Here is a 22,483-nt window from a genome sequence, read left to right on the forward strand (position 1 = left end):
TCTAAGTCCTAAAATGTCACACATCAACAAGCAACACGCGTGGGATAAAAACACACGCACACGCACACACGCACATGCAAGCACACTCAAAAAGTTGGAAAAGATCAGTCCAGATGTTGGTAGTTATCTGGGAGACAGTGCAAAAAAATCATGTCATTAAAATCCATCAAATCATCTAAAAGCTTTTTATTTGCTTTCTCCAGTTACAACATAAATACTTTGACTTTTCAGGCTGAAGCAGTGGGAATGTCATGCGTGTATGTGTGTGGAATATTTGATTTGCTCTGCATGCAACTCTTCAAAAATAAAATCCACCTGAATGACTTTATTATATTAGCGCCCACTATATAAAAGATCTGATGACAACCAAATGCCCAACATTGACGTCTGCATCTCATTTTGTGCCAAATTTACAGGACAGAAAGAAAGTTTGTGGTAGTGCTGATAGTGCAAAACATTGTCCATGATGATTGATGAACTAAAACCAGATGTCTTCTTTTTTAAAATATTAAAAATCTTTAAAAAATTTAAAACCGGTTAATTTTTCTTTTCATTTCTCAATTTAGTAGGTAATCCTACAAAAAAGCTCAAGTGGATTGATTTGCCAATTTAAAAAAAAGTAAAAAATAAATAAATTAAATTAAAATAAACTTTTAAAACTATATTTTAAGTACATCTAAAAAATAAATTCTAGAAGAATAAAAAAATGGTAATTTAAATAAAATAAAATGTAAGAAAATTTAGAATACCAAAAAAGTTATAGTGTATATGTATGAATGTGTCTGTGTAAATATATGTGTATTGTATATTATATACACATACATGTAGACATACACTTATCTACATAAAAAACTAATTCCAAATGTCAAAATAAGCAATAGAAAAATAAAACTTATTTTTTTTTATATTTAATACAAAGGAAAAGCTGTACAACTAAAGACAGCGGACATAGCTCAGAAAACTTCATCTGCAACTTTTGTGCACCACATCATAATTTCCCAATTGTATTTTGTTGAAACTATTTAAACCATCAGTTTTGTACAAAATCCTACAAAGTGAATGTGAGAAAAGGCCTCTTAGAAAAGTGTGATTTGTACTAAATTGCACTATTTTTGGTATTGTACAAAAGTTTACAAAAATGTACCTTTGGAATTGATGGAGAATAGAATTCAAATGTTAAAAATGAATCCTCTGACAATGCTGAAAATAAATGTAGCACATAATTGCTGACTACTAACAGCCAATCAGGCAACAGGATGACATCATACAACTTTTGTAACCATTAAGTGCTTTTACTTAAGTCAAGATGGTGTCAACATGACAAAGAAAATAATTATCAAAAGAACCAACGCGAGTGTCAAACACCCTGACCAACTTTCTTAAAGTGGTCACGTATCAAACAACAAAATCTTTGGATCCTGAGCTCTTTTATTGGAATTTCACTGATTGTCTAAATCTTGGTTGTCGTACAAAATTGTATTTTTGTTTTTGTTGTCGCCGTGTTGAAAAATTGAGTCATAAAGACGCAGCAAAAGTACTGGGATGAGTCAAGTTTCAAAAATACAATAATACATAAGTTATGGCTTCATAAGTTAAACAGGAAGCAGAACGCCCTGTAATATACACGTTTAAATAAGTCTCGCTGCTCAGTGCGTCTCTGTATTGTCGTATAGAAAATAAAACAAAAAAACATGCCTAATGCAAAACAAAGCATTAAAGGAACAATCAGGATGAAAGACGGAATGCAAAGATAAACAAGTACGCTACCACATCAATGCCGGAATCTTACAAGAACAAAACTGGAGATTTGAGGAAAAGTTAAAATATTTCAAAATGTTCAAGAATTTTTTTTAAGGGAAAAATGTTGCTGATAAAGTTTCCCCTTCAAAATATACAAATTTATGCTGGTTAAATTCAGACTTCAATGTGGTAGTGTAAACATTCTTATTTTGTTCTTTTTTGTTTGTGCCTCCTGTCCATTGGTATTTAAGAGATACAAAAAAAGTCTGTTAGGAAGGATGTGCTTCTTATTGCTGCTTTGAGCGCTTTGGTCCAAACATTCCAGGAAGACAAGTCCACACAAGTTAGGATGAGCTGCTTTAAACAAAAGAAATCCTTTTTCAGTCAGGTGTTCAGTAGGGCCTCCACACAGCCTCATCCATGCGCCCGCCCGTGTTCAGGACGGTGGGCGAATTGCTGTGGCTCCCGTCTCCCGCGTCCACGCCGCCATCCGCTTGGCTGGGCAGGTTGGGGTTGACCAGCGAAGTCCCCGTGGAGGCGCTGGTGCAGGGCGGGGGGGCCACGCGCGAGGGCGAGCGCTCGCCGCCGCCCGCGCCCCCGCCCGACACCATGGAGATCTGGTAGGACCCGGACGAGGCGCCGTAGTACAGGTAAGGGGTACTGCTGGTCTGGAAGGGTCCGCTCTGGTTCTGCGTGGAGCCCGGGTATGGTGGCGGAAGGTAGGTGTGGTAGTGGGCGCCCCCCAACGACATGGCGGAGGTGACGGGCGGCGTATAGGTGAAGGTGGCCGGGTAGTGCATGCGAGGACCGCTGAAGCGACTCTCCGTCAGGGAGGACAAGCCCGGGAATTGGCGCTCAAACTGCCCCGGGAACGGGCTCAGGTCCGAAGAACCTGAAAAAAAGACCACGTTTACAACATAAGACAAAGATAATGATGTTAAAAAAATCCCCCATTTCTTTTTACATTAATAAGGCCATTAAAAGAACAAAAACGCTTCAACGAGTGCAAGAAATCCATTTTATTCCCCCTTTTCTATTGGCGTGTTTTCCTTTGGGTGGAATAAATCTGACTAAAAATGCCTGTATTGTTTTATTCATCATCTTCTGTCTCGCCGGCCGGCGCTGACAAAGCGTTTGCATGTTTACGCAAATTTACGTGTGTGTGTGTGTGTATGTGTGTGTGTGTGTCTGGGGGGGGGGGGGGAAGCACATGTGGAAACACTTTGTGCAAGAAACAGTTTCCATGAGATTCATAATGAGGCGGACCCCGGCTCTGATGTGGCTCCGACGCTCGCCTCCCGTCGGCTCCAGCGAGTGTGTGTGTGTGTGTGTGTGTGTGTGTGTGTGTGTGTGTGTGTGTGTGTGTGTGTGTGTGTGTGTGTGTGTGTGTGTGTGTGTGTGTGTGTGTGTGTGTGCGCACGCTACATCCCCCAAAATAAAAAGTACCCCCCGAAACCACTAACTGGCTGTGGCGAGCACGGCGCTGGGTGCAGAGTTTATGGAGAATGGGAGGTCTTCTCCGTACCCCCGTACCATACACCCCCGCTCGGTCCCCATTTGTCTCCCGCAGTGGTTTAGTCCAGCCAAGGCGCGCTTATCATAAATCACGAGGCGTCTTCCCTGTCACCACGTCTGCTGCGAAAGGAAGATGAGGGGGCGGAAGCCTCATGGAGGGACAGGGAGGGGCTCAGCGTTTTTACATGAAAGTTAGCGTCACGTAGCATATGATGCTAATTAGAAAGCAACCCCCAATTTATTCTTATTAAATTCAAGTAGGAATGTGAGGTGAGGTAGCCTGTTTTTCACATTCCTCTTCATTCGGCATATTTACATAATTTTGTCTTTATGCCTCTAATATATACATATATTTATCATGAATGATATGAATAATCAATGAATGATTATTTACCAGTAAGTGTCCCTATCATGGGGCGGCTCGGTGGCGCACTGGGTAGCACGTCCGCCTCACAGTTAGGAGGGTGCGGGTTCGATTCCACCTCCGGCCCTCCCTGTGCGGAGTTTGCATGTTCTCCCCGAGCCCGCGTGGGTTTTCTCCGGGCACTCCGGTTTCCTCCCACATTCCAAAAACATGCTTGGTAGGCCGATTGATCACTCTAAATTGTCCCTAGGTGTGAGTGCGAGTGTGAATGGTCGTTTGTCTCTGTGTGCCCTGCGATTGGCTGGCAACCGGTTCAGGGTGTCCCCCGCCTACTGCCCGATGACGGCTGGGATAGGCTCCAGCACGCCCGCGACCCCCGTGGGGATTAAGCGGTTCAGAAAATGGATGGATGGATGTCCCTATCATACGTATTTGTGGACTCAGCTTGCATTACGTCCAAGTGTCAACATGTTAGCTGGTGAGTGTGACAAGATTTTGGTGTGTGTTATGTGTTTTTAATTTGGGTTTTTTTTTTACATTGAGAGGTAATTTAATTTGGTTGAACCTGGCAACTCATGCGAATGACAACAAAGTAACAAAATGAAAGCCGACTAGGGGAAAGTCCAAAGTATCAAGGCCGCTGACTGCCTTTGAAACATGGCAGTGAGTCAACAGGTGTACAGAGAGAAAACTTGTCTGGCGGGCGGCAAGTTGGGACTTCAAATGGAGTGCTTTAGTTTATTTGGGAGCGTACAAACTTTGAGCCAGACACATTCAGGCCAGCAATTTTGCACAATGCGATTTGAGTGAGTGCAGGAGACACTTTGTTGATGCGCCCCAGTCTAATAAATGTGGCATAAATTGTTGAATACTTTATATTCTAATAATTACGGTATGTTTATTTTTGTATTATTGGGTATTCTATTCTTATCTGAAGATATAACTAAGTGGTGCTGAGTTGATGCGTGATCCTAACCTGGCAAGCGTCTGGGCACATCGTTGATGGAAGGCAGGCCCGTGCCTCTGCTGGAGGAGAGCGGGGCGGTGGAGTGCACGGAGGGGGACGCCATGGGACTCAGGTAGGACGGATACGTCTGATCGTACGACCACGGCGGCGACGACTGAGACTGACGCGGGTCTGATCGGGTGCGGAGGAAGAAACAACAGCGACAAAACAATTGCATTATTGGTGTATGTGGAGGACCCGGTTTGAATCCTTTGGAGTGTTCACCTTCCAGGAGAACAACTTGCTGTTTGCTTTATAAAAAAAATAAATAGCAGCATGTAAACGAAGTGAGGCGAGAAAACTTTTGTGCTCAATCGTTTGGTGTTTTAAAAGTCCCCTCCATATAGTGATTGCGATTTAGTATGTACTAGTTACGTATATTTTCATGGTCCTTGTGATTTGAAAATTTACGACAGATTTTAATGTATGATGAATTGAATTAACCAAATTTAATAAAAATGTGCATATTTGGAATGTTACCGGTGATTTGCGTCTGTCCCTGCGCCGTGAACGAGTTGGGCGCGGCGTTGAGCGCCGGTCGCTGGGCCTGGGCGGGCACCGCCACACGGACCCTCATCCTCTCCAGCTCGCTCAGGCGGTCCGAAAACAGGCCTGACTTTGGAGGGTCCTCCAGCTTCTGACGATGCCCTGAGGACGCAACGCAGTGTTTGTGAATCGTGACTTAAATGGAGGTCAAATGAGCTAATTGTGAATTAAGAGGACCAACGTGGTTGAATTCTTTTTCACACTCGAAGGCTACTTCAAATGTTAGCTAAACTTAGTCTTTACGTTTTTATGACAAATGATGAACTGACCCAGAAAGGTATTCTGAAAATCCAGTTAAAGCGTAAGAGACTCCAAGCCCTCCCGACTTCGAGAGGAAGCCGTACACTCGTTAAGCCCAGGCCTGTTCGTCAGGTAAACAGAGTTTCTCACGCCATGCCGCCATTATCTCTACAGGAGTCGCGTGTTCTGCCAAAAATATTCTCGCCTCGCTCTCTTCCTGCATTCCTCTGGCAAAATTCTGACACCCCTTTGTCACACTTCTCAGAGGCGTGACTTTTTAGTTCTACAACACTCTCTCATAATGGGCCACAAAAGTCTGGGTCTTATTTTAAGATTATCTCTCAGGTGTGGACACACTGGCAAGGACATTGATTTTTTTTTTGTTTTCTTTTGAAGCTGCGCAGTTATGTACCAGACGACGGCGGCATTCCCACCGCGCTTTGGCAACACTCCAGCTGGCCCGCTAACAATCGGCAGCGTCACTGACAATCCAGATGAACCTGCTTACGGAGAGGACGATACCTAACCAGGTCGAGCGACGCAGAGCGATAATTAAATCAATCAATGAAAAAAATGCCACAGCCCAAGTAGCCCATTTACAAATCAAATCTGTACTTTCTGAGTCAATGCACGATGTTTACTGCATTGTGTTTATGTAAGCGTTACAGATAATTAAAGCCTTTCATTTGAAAAGAAAGTCCCGGAAGTTAAGTCACAAGAAATTGCATAATCCAAACATCCTCCGACCACTTCTCGTCACACTGCCCCCATCACATGTCTCACATTGTGGCTGCGGGGGCTTCTTCATGAATGCTAGCAAGCTTTTTTGAATAACAACGTTGACGCCATGTGACTAACAATTAATGGATCTCAGTGTTTTTTTTTTGTGTTTTTTTTTTTACCTTTACTTAAGTACAGAATTTGGATCTGACTTTATTCATCCTTTCTTGTTGGGTGGACTTCCACCCCCTGAAACATTTGATTGAGCGCAATTACACACTTTTCATGGCTTCACAGAAAGTGTTTTTTTTTTTTCCGTCTACTGCGGGGATTCATTACGCCTTGTACACTGCCAGAGCCAAGCTCGTGTCTCGGCTGTTTTATCGGAACTCTGGTAAGGCTGCTGAGCAATGAGCCCGGGGTGTTTCAAAAGAAGCAGGAAAAGGGGCTGGATGATTTCACCCACCGTTGGGGAAAGTCCCTGACATTCCCGTCATCATCATCATCAGCAGCAGCAGAGATGGCAAAACTCTGTACAAGGCTAAAAATGTAAGGTAAAAAATGAATAGAAAGTGAACCCCAACTTGTGGTCTCTCGGGGCCAAGTACATTTGCGCATAGTGGAAATGGTTAAATGTACTGCAATTTCCTGTAACTGCCAGAAGATGGCAGCAAAGGACGCCTTCGCTCTAAACGAAGTTCCTCAACTCACGTCAACATAACTCCATATGGTAACAAAGCAATATTGTGGGACGTAAAACCAAAAAGTCATTTGAAAAATAAATCCGACTTAAAATCTACTTGTGTACAGACACAAAGTGCTTGTGCTTGGTTACTTCCCACCGCTGCAAAGCGGCAGTACAGATTAGCGATAGCGCCCTCGCTGCCACTTCCTTCCCTGCCCCAGCCGGCGGCCGGAAGCTAGGACACATTCGCACCAGATGTGCGACCGCTCCGTGGCCACACATGCAAACGCTCGCTAGCAAGTAGTCGGAAGAACAGGGATCCAAGAGGACTTATTATTATTCTTCCAAGTGAGGCTATGTGGCGTGCTGGGCTAATCTGATCAAAAGAAAAGCAGGCAGGGAGAATAAAGAAGCTGTGTGATGATAATTAATGGAGGTGGTTTCCCTTTCATAGACAAGGCAACCATTCGTGTCGGGGATTTGCGGTGACAGCCCGTTATGCTCTGCTGCCGGCACTAACTTAGCTTTGCTCAGCTTTGAGACTAAAAAAAATTATCACAACTTTGTCCAGAATTGAGCAAAATAATGTCAAACTCAAAAAAACCCTCTTGAATCTTGAATTGTGGCATTTCTCTTAATTTGATAAGCTTTTATGGTTTAAACTTTTTTTTAAATCTTAGCTGATCACAGCCTTGAGAGTTGGAAAAACAAGGCTGGCTTTGTCCAGAATCAAGGAAAATAAATGTGAAGTGGATGTAGTTGCGGTTTTGTCTTGATTTATGCTAAGCTAGGCTAACGGCGCCTTTGAGAAACAAGACTTCACAAAGTACCTGAGCAGTGCTTAGATACATTATTCAAACCAGTTGGAAAAACAAGCCTGGATTTGTGTAGAATCAGGCAAAATAAATTCTAAACAGAGACTTGTGGGTTTGACCTTGATTTATGCTAAGCTAGGCTAACGTTGTTGCAACCTCACTGCTGATTTATGATTTATTTTTAAGATGGAAATCCTTTAGCTTCACACATGACTCCATGCTGCCGAATTCACATGAAAACTATGAGAGAGACAAACACTGGTGTGATGTCTTTAACTAGAGTTCTTTTATGCATGTAGACAGCTGGTCTAGTTTTACACGCTGCTTGGAGGCATTTGAGAACACAAGATGCCGAAGCTAGCTTAGCTTAGCACAGCTCAGACATGGGAGCTGCAAAAACAAGCCTGGCTTTGTCCAGAATTGAGCAAAATAATGTCAAGCGGTAAGACTTGCGGCTTTTCCACTTGATTTATGGGGTCTAACGTCGCCTTACAAGAACACAGAATGGCAAATTTTATTTTAGCTTAGCATTGCTTAGCCTTGAGAGTTGGGGAAAAAAGCCAGGCTTTGTCTAGGTTGAATCAAAAATAATTTTTAACCAGTCAGGCTCAAAATGTACCGGTTGAAACATGACTCACTGATGTGACTAATGATTAAAAAAAGAAGCAAAGACTAGTTCCAGTCATTTCAGTTCTATGGTTATCACATTTTTCACTATTGCCTTTTTCTGTACCTTTTTGCATCAGATGAAAGCGTGTTTTGTGGCAGATTACTGCCTCACTCCACGTGTGTTTGGATGTTAATCATCCATGAATTGACTTTTACTTTAATTTCTGCAGCCTCACAATGACCATTTTTATTTTCTAGACGTCATGAATTATTCCAGTGGATGACTACCAGAGGGGAAAAAAGTGGGGAGTTAGGCTGGCTCGGAGGCCGGGTGACAGCCAGGCGCCCGTCCGCCGTGGGGGTCTGGTATCAAGGGAAGAGGGATTGGAAGAAATGAGGGCAGATGATAAAACCAGAGATGGAGGGAGGAGAAGTGGGAAAGAGAGGAAGAGGGGGGAAAAAAGAGGAAAAGGAAAAAGCGAGTGAAAAGGAGCCGTGCTGACTGGTGGAACACTGCCAGACGTCTGTGTGGTCCAGCCAGGGAAGGGAAAACGTACGCGCACGCACACACACACACACACACACACACACACACTCTATACACTTATGTATATAGACATCCAGCACAGCTCCCCAAGGCGATACTATGATTTCACGCACCAACACATTAGAGATGATTCAGAACGGGAGAGCAGCGATTTATTTTCCTCACGTTTACTGCCGCCCGCTGAATGACTCACTCACTCACTCACTCACTCACTCACTCACTCACTCACTCACTCACTCACTCACTCACTCACTCACTCACTCACTCACTCACTCACTCACTCACTCACTCACTCACTCACTCACTCACTCACTCACTCACTCACTCACTCACTCACTCACTCACTCACTCTGATTCAGTCGCTTGGCACATCTTCAAGGAACTTCACACAACTGACTGGTTGCCTCTGGAAAAGTCTGAAGGTTCCTTTTTGTATTTCTTATTTGCCTCCTTTCTTCTCAACCTACTCCCTTCTTTCATTACTCTTGATTTTTAGTTGACTGGTGACTCCCATTATATAATAATAATAATAATAATAATAATAATAATAATAATAATAATAATAATAATAATAATAACAATAATGTCAAATTTTGGGGTCACCATTTGAGGAAATACAGCAGTTATTGTCGAGTCATTATGTCACATTATAGACAGTAGATAAGTGGATTTGAATGCCTCGCTGTGTGCGTGTGTGTGTGTGTGTGTGTGTGTGGGCACGTGTGTCTGTGTAGGGTTAGTAAGTAACCGCTAATATGGTCTGCAGAACCACTGCCTGCTTACCAGACTTGTTAACACTCTGACCTCCACAAAACACACAGGCACGCTTAGCCACAAAGCTAACTTTGTGTGACACCACAATGTTGTGTGTCACCTCTCGTGTGAGCGTACCATCAATTTGATTGACCAACTGAAGATTTGCCAAGAGGAAATGTGCGCATTTTGCAAACACACACACATTAGCGCACTTGGGCCTGCGCATGGCCACTCCCCGCCACCTATTAGCTGCAAATGACATTTAATGAGGCCTATTAGTTGCACTGTGCCTGTACTCTGCTAATGACACCATTAACATACAATCACACACTCCTACAACATGTGTCCTGAGCTAAACACACACACACACATGCACGGACGCACGCACGAAAAGCTAAAATTAATGAGAAGAAAATGTTTTGAAGTAATGTGCATTGTATCTATATGGACATTTTATTGCCAATGGATGCCTTGTTTTTAAATTCATGGATTCAAAGCCTTTTAAGACTTTCAGGATCTCTGCGACTCTGCAACCTGAATTGAACTCAACCCATACTGTCTAGTGGAAATACGTATGGGCTGCCTTATTTTGGTACCTTTCATCACTATTTTACCAAGCTTTGTTGACATAAATTAGTTATAGTGGAGTCTGATTTGTTGGCCACCAAACAGCGGCCTAAAAAAAGTCATGTGACGCGCAGCAGCAGATGCACAGGAAATGCTTTTGATCAAACACAGCGAGCAAAGGGTGCGTGTGTGTGCGAGTGAGTGTGTTCTTGGCAGCCGCTAGCAGCTTTCCTAGCGGCAAGAACGACATCGTTTGCTAACACGAGCGTCTGCCGGCTCCGCTATGTCCCGGTGCCACATGTGAGACTTGTTTGTCACATCAGTAATGATTTTTTTTCTTCATTTTCTCGGTGAATTTCCCAAGGCGGAGGCTAACAGCTGTGTGCCAGACCAGCTGGCACTGACGGCTCAACTATAGTAAAGTTTCTCCCCCCCCCCCCAACTTCTTCCTCAGTTGTTTTTATTCAGCCTATTAAAAGAAGCTGATGCCGTTCTTGCTAGCCGGTATCGCCTTTTAGAAATATGTCGCCTCACTGTCTTGGCCTAGAGTGAGCTAGTGTGGGAAAAGCGCTACAAAGTATTCCCCCGCTATATTGCGGTTCATTTCGTTTGGGTCAGGGTCAAGTCAACTTTTAGCCTTTTTGCAATGTATTTTTAGTATAATAGCACGGATGTTTATTGTTAGCCTGTCTATGGCATTTGTATGTGGAGGCACGTGTACTCACGCCTGGGCTCTCGTGGTCCGTCCACTGTAACCTTGATGGCTCGGTGGTAAGTGGCGACTTGCGGCGGGTTGGTGAACACGGTGATGGTCAGCGTGAAGCTTTTGCCTGCGGCGACATCAAAACGACATCATGGTCATCATCAGCAAAGTTGACACGCCATGCGCTGCAGGGACAACGCGCCGCATTCAATGCAAACTGGGCGTGAGGAGCTTAGGCGGAGGAGTCATGGTGGACAACGCCTGCTTGTGTGAGGGCCTCTCGACTAGAGGACACACTACGGCCTTATGTGGCCTCTTTCCAAGAGTGAGTGGGCTCTTTTAATTGGCACTTCCTCTCTTTCACCAGTGAACACGCGCTGTCGCATTGATATTTGCGAGCCTTTCAGTCATTATTTAGATTTTTATAAGGAGCACTTGTTTAAGGAGCAGCATTTTTTAAATTATGTTAGCATTTAGCTAGCAGTCTTTTGGTGGGGGCGTAAAACTATTTTGCGTTCCAACTTGCGTGGAAGTGTGTGTCAGCACCAGGAATGCTGTGAATCACACACAGGCACCAGGTCAGCAGCGCCATGAAGACTTGAAAAGGTATGCATCATGTAACCGTGGAGACGACCATGGCCGGGTGGGGGTTACAGGAAGCGGGGGCGAGCCGAGAGGTTAAATGCGGCGACTCATCGCAGCAGCTGTCCATGCGTGGGCGTCTGCAACGACGACTGTAAACATGAATCCGCATGCGACAGGTGTGCGTCGTGATCAAGTGGTCATGTCCGCTGGATCAACTTCCGACTGCTTCCTTTGCATGTTAGTGAGAGTTTTATCTATAAACATAGTGAATCTTGCTTGAATTTTTGTCTAAGTGCTTGCATCGGTTTTCGGCAGGTTCCTTAGTTTCTGAACAAGGTTAAAGCGATATCCCGAAACTAACGCATCTCTCTTTTGAGGTTAGACTGCCACTCGATCAAGTCTAATGATGCTATCAACAGTATCCACTTACGCTAGGCTACCTGCGCTATCAATCGTGCCCGCCGCGGCCCCGATGTGTCATCAACATCGACGTCCTGCCTCGTCACCGTTGGCCGGGTATTCATTTCAGACACCTCGTAGTCTGATCTCTCGCCTCCGGGCTCCTATGTCACTTCCTGTCGCCAGATTCTGTGACATGGGTTTCCGCGGCAACAGGCCAAACACTTTGATAACTGGGCCGCCTCGAACCAAAGGGGCAATGACACAGGTGGTGGGGGCTTCTCTTGTTGGAATTATTTTTGAAAGAAAATTTACGACAGGTGGTTTTTGTGTGTCTTTACCTCGGCCACTGCGGCCTACGAAGCGCAGGTCGTTGAAGCGCGCCACCTGGTTCTTCATCACGCCCGAAGCGTTGCGGAGCTCGGCCGAATAGTTCTCGTCGTTGCCCGCCATCACCGTCACCACAGTGCCGTCCGTTATGTCCCCTAGCGCCACCACCTGGCGGCAAAGCCACAAGCTGACTCAAAATCATATATACAGTATGAAAAAGCAAGAGGAGGAGGTGAATAAAGTCCCCAACTCTGGTCTAATAATATTTAAATTAAAGTATTCTAACTATTTTAACTTACTCTTCAAGTATTTAAATATTTTTTTAAACAATTGTATACTAAATATGAAACAAGCCTAAGTATAGATAATTTTCTAATGTTTTTCTTCAACGTAAAGTTATTTAAATACTTTAAAAATAACTTCAATCTAAAAAAAACACTTCTATTTTCAAAACTATTAAGAGGTCAACTTTTTAGGTTCTCTTTCTTTCATTATTCAGGCTTAAACACACCCCTTTCAGTATGCTAACAGTTGCCACACCCTCAATTAAATAAACAATCAAAACCATAAACTTCTGATTTTGAGGAACTGGTATGAAAATATTTCACTTACAAGTGCTCATGCAATTAACTTGAGTGCAAATCTCAAAGTCAAACAACAATAAATATTATTTGCTGACAAATGAAATTAAAAGAAATACCAAAACTGAAACTTTTCTTTTAATCTGCATTGATTGCCACGTGCTTTCAAAACACAAAATATGGCAACATGCCAACTCTCTGACAAGAATAATTATACAGCAAGCATATCTTTTGAGACACATCAAAATCCCTTCAAAGTGTATTTTAATTTCATAACAGCAAAAAAGCTTCACAAAGATTCTCGTTAAGATTCCTGGAAGGAGATAACAAAAAAGGCCCCAGCAGCTGCTAAAACTACCAGACAGCAATAAAAGTGCTTGTTCAAAAAAAGAGCAGCCAAGAAACACATTTGAACACACTGACAGTGTTTGATCCGTCTTATATCTTTGAGAAGACCCTTTCATATATGTATTAAAAAAAACAGCAATAAGTTTTAAATGAGTTTAAAACTTAAAAACAACTTAACAGTTTTATTTTTTATTTAATGTAAAGTAATGCTTGAAATGACATTTTTGGCATTCTCTCCCCATTTTATACTTTTGTGCCAAAATGACAAGTACAATTACTTTTATCATTAAGAAATCAATAATATTTCTTATTAGTGACATTTTAATAAGCAAAATTGGTTTCCGTGTTTAAATGACAAAATATTAAGCAGTACGTGTCCTCGGGTCCTTTAAAATGTGTATGATAACTCAAGACACAAAAAAGTTCTCTCCTTTTATAATTTTTTTAATATAAGTTTTTTAAAAGTAAAATCATGTTAATTTGGACTCACCTTGAAAGCGACGGGCAGAGTCTTGTTACATCGCCAGTGCGACGGAAGCACGGAGCACAAAAAGTTCGGGCTGTCGGTGCGCACCAGCTCGGCCGGATGGTCGGCGATGATCTCGGCCATGCTGCGGTTCTCGTGGGCGCGCAACCGGGGCACCACCGCAGCCGCATCAGCCTGCCCGCCGCCGCCTCCTCCTCCTCCGCCACCTCCGCCGGCAACCGGGGAGCCTACGTCCGTCATTTTGCCCGCAAGCGGCTGCAGGCTGCTGGACGGTGGGCTGAACCTCCGGCTGGCGCTCGGGTCTACGGGGATGCGCATTACAAACAACGGCGCTGGATTAAAACTCTATTAAATGGAAAGGAAAAAAAAAAAAGAAACGTGGAAGGGGGGGAAAAAAAAAAAAGGAAAGTCGCGATCCTTCCTCGGTAGCACCGCGAGTGAGAAAGCCTCCTTTCTCCCGGGCAGGAGGAGGAAAACCACGCGTGGGGAGTGTGAGAAAAAGGAGGAGGAGGAGGGTGGTCGTGGTGGTGAGGGTGGTGGTCTCTGTGGCTTCTTGAAAAGTCCGCGAACCACCACTCATGTGGGGCTATAAATAACTTCAAATGGACTTCCACGCGTGGGGGGCTTAAAAAAACGTCTAGGCGGCTTCCAGGTGCGTCACGGACAAACTTTTATCTACAGGTGTGATCGATGCCTTAGAAAAAACACGACAACACCTCAATATGAAATTAGTCATTGCAAACTATCGCAAAACAAGAAAAATCTTTTTCCGTATCTCCTTTACACGCGTGCGAGGGAGGCGGAGAGGCTTCTTCGTGGAGCGCGTGTTACCGTCCGTGTTTTTTTTAAATAGCTAGTATAAACTGAGTGGGCGTTACGCCTCCCACACACGCGTGTACGTACCCGCATGACCCACGGTGACGACCACAACAAAGTCATAAGAGCGCGCAAGAGCACCGTCCTCGGAGCGCGTGTGTTGCATTCACGGAGCGACGACAGTGTGTGTTGCGTTCAAGAAGCGTTTCGAACGTGCGCGTGTGTGCATGCGCGCGTGTGTCGCGTTGACTGAGGAGCGATTCGATCCTGTTGCGTGGACCGAGTGTCCTCAGTGAGCGCGTGTTCCCGGAAGAGTCTCGAGTCGCTCGTGTGTAGCGTTCACGGGGCAACACAAGTGCGCGTGCTGCGTTCAAGGTGTGTGTGTTTCTATGTACTAAAAAGTGTCCTGAATTTATTAGACTGCTGGATATGTCTTTATGTGGATAAAAAAAAAAAGCAAATTTACAGAAAAAAACTCAGTTAGTAGCGGCTATTAATAATTTGTAAAGGTAAATTAGCGAGGAATTTTCAGCATCTTAACTAGGATGAGGAAAACAATAAAAATAAAAAAATTAAATAGAAATCATCAAAGCATGTTTACTACAAGTACTAGTCATAGTCTTATGACTACTATTTGTACTAGTTCTACTGTACTTTACACAAGAAAACGCACTCATATTACATACATTTTGCTCCCATCTAGTGGGCAAAAGCATACAATAAATACATTAAATTGAAAATATATTCAAAAAAGGTTATTAGAGAACTAAAATATTTCAAACGCTTTAGATGGGCAAAAAAGCCACATTGGAAAAAAATATTCCTAATTTTCTTTCCCAAATTCAATCCCAAAATAAATACATACACTTTTTTTTTCTTTTAATAAAAACTATAAAGTACAACGTTGTCAGTTCTTAAACGTAAAATACAGACAGTATAAACTGAGTAATACTTTGTATGTGTGTGTCTACTGTAGAGGGCATCATTGGCCCTCTGAGAGGCTCTCATTCATTCTCACTCATTTGCCCAACCCCCTGATTAGACATCAGTCTCCAGTCAGTCTCCTGGCTGCCACATCACACACACACACACAAACACACCACACACACAAACCTATGTGTGTGTGTTTGTGTCTGTGTGTGTAATGCCACTGCTGCTTTTCCACTAAACTCCACCAAGTTTTATTGCAAGCTAGCGCTTTGATGCTTCTAAAATAAGAGCCGAACATCAGGCATTTTGAAGGTGGAATAAGATTAGAAAACATTTTATTGCTCCTTATGGAAAACACATACTGTGTGGGTGTGTGCGTGAGGGACAGCCACCCATTCAAATAGGTGACACTCCACAATAAGAGACCATAACAAATTATTTTAAAAATAGTTTTACCACTCCCACAATCTTTAAACAAATTTAAACGTTTTTTAAAGTATTGCTTAGCACCTGTTCTCACTAGCTCTTACTGTCATTTTCAGGAAACAGTTCTGCTCAGCATGTTGATGCACAAAGTGGTCCGAGAATAAAAGCGCTAGAAAGACTCTAAATGGGGATTTTTTTCTGTAACCCACCACCCCTATAAATTAGCAGGAATCCTACATAGTGATATAGCGGGGGGAATACTGAAAGCACTGACACGCATCTGGCACGTGGTCAAGCCAACGATTAGGTTACATTTCCCCCTCCACAAGCCCGAGGCGGCGGGAATATGCTTCATTTTGTCCCGACGTTCCAAAATGTCAGCTCACGCTTCGCCGACGGATGCACGCGAGTCGTCGGAATTATTTCTGGAATAGAGATAAACTCCAGGCCCAGAGCATGAAGCACACAAAAACTTAGTTGGAAAATGAGCTACAAAGACTCAGTAAAAATATTATATTAGCATCAAAACCAGTATTAAAGTATTCATATTTTCACATGTCACGACACAAATGCTAAGTACACGACAGCACAACAGAGGCCAGGCTTGTTTTTAACCATCGTCATCATCGAGGAGGGGAAAAGACGAGAGGATTAAGGCTCCATTTCACAGCGGTGCATTTTTCAAGACCCTTAATTACAGCTTCTTGGAGAAGGCCACCGCCGAGGCTTTCGGCGAACAGAGATGTTTCCACGTTTGAGAAGACGCCTGCCGGCCCCGCCAGGTCCGGGCTGCGGCCAAAAGGAGCCAATCAGCCGGATAAAAGCGGGATGGGGGAAGACCGCTCCGGGAGCGAGGCTGGCAACGGAGATGGCTGACCTGCCCGAGGACAACAAATGACGGTGGCCGGTAACCTTACTCTGGATGACCTCATGGCGGTACGGATCACAGCTAAGCCTGTATTTGTTTGTCAACGGCCTGTGACATCATCTAAGGGTCTCTAATATTCCACTCAACCTCTTCAGAGAGTACAGAGCACTACTTTTGTCTAAATGAAGGTTCTAAACTCATTTCAATTTTTTTTTTTTTTTTATCCAAGATGTCAAATCATTTCATTTCATCAAAGGAAACTCCGGCAGTTTAATGCTAATATAAATGCGAAAGCCATAGACAGGCTAACGGAAATGAACACAGATGTTAGGCTAATCAGAAACCTTCAAGCAAAGTCGTTTCTCTTCTGCTCTGTGCGATTGACGACTATTAATGTTGGGACAATTAACGTTGGCGACAGGGTAAAACGAATGATGAAAATGCAGAGCGGGCGGGCAGTAGCAAGCGAGCCAATAAAAGGCGGCAAGGCACGAGGGAGTCAAGGAGGCGGGTGGGGGTACGAGGACAATTTCCTCTGGGCTCTTACTGCTCTAACTGTCTGCCGCCTCGCGCCTTCACGGAGGTCCCTAATTGACATCACTTGTAAGGCACCAGAGAGGAACTTCTGTGGGCTGGCAGAGAAAATAAAGCAGCGAGACTTGAGACGGTTAAAAGACTCCCAAGGACACATGCGAGGAGGGGGGGGGGGGGGGGGGGGGCATGTTAGTAGTACGGTTTCGATTGGTTAATCCTGGTCCGGCTTGTGTTTATAAATGGGGTGGGTGATTGCCAATCGAAACCACTTTGACGGAGAATCTTGGCAAAATGGGTTTGTTTTAAAAAAATCAAATGCAGCCCTTGTGATCAAAGGTCTGCCAACTCATGGGCTAAAATGAACCGTGACAAAAGCGTTTTGAAACATGGGACAGGACACTTCTGATCCTTGGGCCTGTTCACCATGGAAACAGCCACTAACGTGTTCTGGGTATGGTTTGTGGATGGGGTGACAGTGCCTGGGTCGGCGGCCAGAAACATGCCTCTCCCCTCCATTAAAAGACAGGATTTCAACTTTTCCGCTTTTGCATGCAACCGAATATCTTCACAGGCTTGAGGCGTTTTGGCCCGTGCCGCTCTCTATGCAGCCTTTGTGTCACCCGCTATACTATTATTAGCCCTTCACTTCACTTCAGCCACACCAGCCATCAAAATCTACCCGGAGCCGCCACACTGTTGGCCCAGAATGTCTTGTGTGCTTTTCCCTTCCATCACTCAATCACATTCAGTTCCAAACCAGCATTTATCACAGCACATTTTGTTTTGCTCTTAAATACGTTGAGTGTCCAGTTGGACTCAGAGCTGCCCGGCACTTGAAAACTGTAACGCTACTGTACTACGCAGACTTGCCTGTAGACTCATCTGCAATATAGCGAGGGGCACAAACAATGGACCATGACAAGGCTGAATGGACAACATGAATCAGACAAGGAGCCCACCCTCCTCCTCCTCCTCCTCCTCGAGGATTAGCTTGAGGGGAAATGCGGCATATCGAGGAGCGCAACGGGGAACCCTGGTACAAGAAGCGTTGTTCTTGGACGTCGAGCCTCCAAAGGTGCTAAAGACAATACAGACGTTCGTTCCAGGCCAACATTCCGCTTGACACGTTTCTCCCCTTTTCCGCTCCTCTGTGCGCTTCGAGCGGCCCCGCTTCCTCTCCACGCACGAGTATCCAAATATTATGAGTACATCGGCAAAGACACCCTGCCCTCGTGTTATTTGAACTAGCGTTTCTTCGGGCGAGGTAAAACTAACAGCAGATTAATCGGCCGCTGTTTCTCTCGTGTTGATCTCGGCGCCGTTCTGTCACGAGCGGGGATGATTGATGCGACGGCGAGTGATTAACGAGGCTCGGGCGAGGGGGATACGGCGACCGTGGGGACGCCTCTCGCCTCTCGCCGGGGAGCTATCGGTTAGCACGTCCAGGTTGAGGGCACGTAGCGAAGGCCAGAAAAGAGAGAAAGAACGATAGGCTACTATTATTATTTTTAATAGTGGTAAAATATTAGCAGTAGAGTTGTGGATTCAAGAGTTCTCGCGTGATTTTAAGGAGTCAATAAAAGCTGGAAGACATTTGAGAACTGACGCTAATGTCTGTTCTAGAGGGTTGACAGGGGTCCAATATTCTAAAATAACATTAAGAAATTTCGTGAGAATATTATTTTTCATATACCACACGCAGTCTCGACAGTAGAACATTTTAGAAAAAGGCAGCCTAAACCGGATCCATATGAAATGTGCCTTGGGAAAACTTCAGGGGAAAGAAATGATAAATGGGAAAGTGAAGAAGGCCTGTGAAAAAGCGTCACAATCAAAATCTGACAAACAGGAAATAATAATAGTAATAATGATGATAGATTTTTGAGGGTTTGGATCTCACAAATGACATTCGGGCCGAGAGCCACGCCGCAACGCTGAACTCCGCAACCTAGAGCGCCGGTTTTCACGCCATCGCTCGAGTACACGAGGGATTTTGGTCTGGACCAAGTGTGAAAATGGCCGACAGCCACGTTTTCCACCAAGTGGTCGATTTCAGTTTGCCAGGGTTCACGCGGGTAGATCCTGACCTGATCCTGATTCTGGATTACCTTTGAGCTGAGAGATGGCGAATATCAGCATTAGCATTAGCTCCTAATATAGCAGAGATTCACCAATATATGTAACAAAGAAGTTGCGTGAAATTTTTGGAACACAGCTGGCAGTCAACGAGTTAATTATATCGGGCGGTGAAAAAGTAGCGCTACGGCGCTGGTGTCTTTTCTCATAACATTCCCGTCGGCTGTGCTCCGACGCCAGCGAGTCCCAGCGGGAACATCATTGTCAAACTTTGCGCCTCTCAAACATTTCACGCTGTTGTATGATGGCAGCGGCTTTGGCGGGATGCGGTCGCGAGCTGACACTAAAATTGCGCGCGTGAAATACGACCGGCCTTAAATCTCCAGAGTTAGATTTCTTTATAGCCTCGTAGATCACGCGTAAAATCTCAGGAGAACGGGGAGGGAAAAAAAAAAAAGAGTTCCCGTGAACGGTCGTCGCTCACCGACGGACAATTGAAGGATCCGTCTTGTCTTTCAGACAATGCCAGTCAAATGCTTGACTTGCTGCCGAACAGACTTTTAGGCGACAAGCAGACAAAAGAAAATGAGCAGATTGGAATTTTGAAAGATTTCACATTATTTTCACATAATAGTATTTACTATAACAGTATTGTGATTATTGATGTTTTTGTTATTTAAACATGACGTAACGTGCACATGTTTGATGAACCACAACCACAGACGATCGCACATTTGACATGAATATTTTGACGGCCATTTTGTAGTGGAAATGCGGTTAGAAGGAAGAAGGTATCCATCATTCTTTGCGCCAGAGGATGTTCTTTTCTCCCAAAAAAAAAAAAATAATCACGGAAAATTACAGTTTATCACTGCCAGGAGCTGTAAAAAACAAAACAAAAAAAACAAAAAAAAAATTAAAACCGCAGTTGACTTTTTCCTCACGCTATGCACTCACGGGACACAACATTAGGTACACCGGCTGTGTTAGAACAACAAGATAGTAATTGTCAATTATTAATTAATTTTGATAACGATAACGTAATATAAAAGTTTAAAAATAATCTTGTTTATGCTTGATTTAGAAAAAACATTTTATTCTAATTTTGGGAGGGGGTGATGGCGATGAGTCACAATAATGAAAGACATTTTGTAATCAGGGCTCTGATATAATTAAGACCTCTCATGCAGCAAACATCACTACTGAGAGCAGGCCACCTTTCACGTATCCCTTGTGTTGCACTTAAAAATGTCAGCATTAACATAAGCTCCCTGTGTTCATCTCATGTAAAAGGTCATAAATAAGCAAAAATCTCTATTTGCATCAGTCGTGTCAGCAAAAATGATTTTTTGTTTTGTGTGTGCCGAGACAGAGCGCTCCAAACAACAAATGTGACAGAAAAACAAGATGGGGGGGGGGGGCAGGAGAGGAACATCGGCGGAGGCGCTAGACATGGCATCTTAAAGTTCCATCAAAAGCGTCTGTCACTCTGATCAAATATGCCCGCCTTCTCCACCTTTTGCTCGTTCAGCAGCAGGAGAGGTAAAAAGCGAAGGCAGACCTAGTTCCCGTCGGGAGCGGCGCAACAGTTGAAGGAGCAAATAAAAAGAGCAGACAAACAAAGCCGACTTCACACGACAAACAGCGACCATGTCGCAAAAAGCGAAAGATAAGGCGGAATTATGACAAAGGGGGAAGAAAGTATCTCTGTTTGGTAAGTTGCACGGCAAGCAGAAAACGCACAAAACTTCAGGATTTTATTGACGCAAACTTTGAAAACATTTAATGCATGACTTATTATTTTTTAAGGCTGCTTTATTAAAAATTTAAGACCTCACTAAGTGGGACCAATAGCTGTTGGAGATATTATTAAAATCAATAATATATCAGCTTTGGTTTTAAGAAATGTACTGATAATTCTGAGAAGTTAAATATGATTTTTTATTTTTTTTTACAGGGAATCCAGAAGTAGATAAGTAGACGAGGGCATTTGTTAAGCTGCCGCATCTCCCACCAGTCAACATGAGCCGCACGCTCGGTTTTCACTTCAAAGACTTCGCATCCATCCACCTGCATGTGCACACGCGTGTGCACATGCACTCCTTTTGAATCTGTGGTCCACATTCAAGTTAATGATGTGTGTGTGAACGTGTGCCACAGGTGGTACGCCGCCCCGATACGTTTGTCATCAGCTTTTTTCCTGACAGCGTGGGTGAGGAGGGAGGAAAGGGGAAGAGAGGCTAAATACTCGCCCCCACGTCGCCAGATGGGAGGTGTTTTAAAAAAAAAAAAAAAAAAAGTCCGCCTGCGGTTGTTCTCGCTCGCCAACGCAAAACTGTGTCGCGCGGAAATTGGAAATAATCCATAGCGGGCGCCAACCGTTGCGGTTGTAAATGTTTTATAAACCGCATAGGCCACATTTTAAGTGTAAAAATAAGTTAAACAAGGCTCAGACGTAAAACCATTGTCATGAGAAATGTTTTCACATGGACCCTCCTTTTCAATAAAATATAAAAATATATGTAAATAAAAGTCAAAACAACAAAAAGTGACAATACGTTTAGCTATTTTGAATCTGAGTCTGTTGACATTCTTATTAGTCAAAAATAATTATTTTGAATTTGTAACCAAAAGGTGAGTCGTGCTAAAGACAGTCCCGCAAGTTAACTGACGATAACTCTGATTTTTAAAACAATTAAATCATCCATATGCTGACTCTGCAGTTTTACTCCCGCTAACCAAACTAAGACTTTCATACAAGTTGCCAAGACATTACTTTTAAAACAGCAAAAGGATCAAACCAAAGCTTTGACAATAAGTAACAATGCAGATGTTTGACTACAAGCGGAAGGGGCACGGTGACCACCCAGCCGTAAAAGGAAAAAGAGTAGGCGTCGCCGTGCGGGATGCGTTTGATCCGTTAGCGTGCGTCGGAGGCCGGCTGGGTAATTTGAGCAAAATGTGTTATTAAAGACACCCGACACCCTCGGCTGCACGACTACTATTGTTCACACGCACCTTTCTTTTCTTACACCCCTTCCCATCCCAGCCGGTGGCATCTGCTCCACACTATTCGGCCCTTGTGGTATGCACATGCACAGAGACGGGGGCGGTACCAAAAAAAAAAAAAAAAAAAAAAAAAGGAGAGGAGAGGAGCGTGTTGGATTATTTCCAGGTGGCAGTTTGAGTGAGGGCATTAATCAAGCGGACAGATCTTCCTGTCAGAGACACATTAAGTGCACGTGCATGTTTACTACTGCTACACCTGCACACTGACTGACACGGAGGAA

At 43.9% G+C, this 22,483-nt stretch overlaps 1 protein-coding gene across 3 annotated transcripts in view; it reads right to left on the bottom strand.

The window, feature by feature from the left end:
• Positions 1 to 171: 171 nt before the first annotated feature.
• The window catches only part of runx2b (RUNX family transcription factor 2b), a 28,536-nt gene continuing 6,224 nt past the window's right edge, over positions 172 to 22,483 (bottom strand). For 2 of the 3 annotated variants that reach the window (XM_049756391.2, XM_049756392.2), the window contains 6 exons: positions 13,547 to 13,845; positions 12,139 to 12,295; positions 10,836 to 10,940; positions 5,106 to 5,273; positions 4,596 to 4,757; positions 172 to 2,632 (listed from right to left, as the gene is read on the bottom strand). In XM_049756391.2, coding sequence (XP_049612348.1) covers positions 2,133 to 2,632; positions 4,596 to 4,757; positions 5,106 to 5,273; positions 10,836 to 10,940; positions 12,139 to 12,295; positions 13,547 to 13,845 — 1,391 coding nt within the window. In that variant the 3' untranslated portion in view covers positions 172 to 2,132. Of the gene's footprint in view, positions 2,633 to 4,595; positions 4,758 to 5,105; positions 5,274 to 10,835; positions 10,941 to 12,138; positions 12,296 to 13,546; positions 13,846 to 14,446; positions 14,680 to 22,483 lie in introns of those variants that run through there. The other variant, XM_049756390.2, reaches the window with a different exon arrangement.

This window comes from Syngnathus scovelli, chromosome 20 (assembly GCF_024217435.2).
Source record: "Syngnathus scovelli strain Florida chromosome 20, RoL_Ssco_1.2, whole genome shotgun sequence".
NCBI lineage: Eukaryota > Metazoa > Chordata > Actinopteri > Syngnathiformes > Syngnathidae > Syngnathus > Syngnathus scovelli.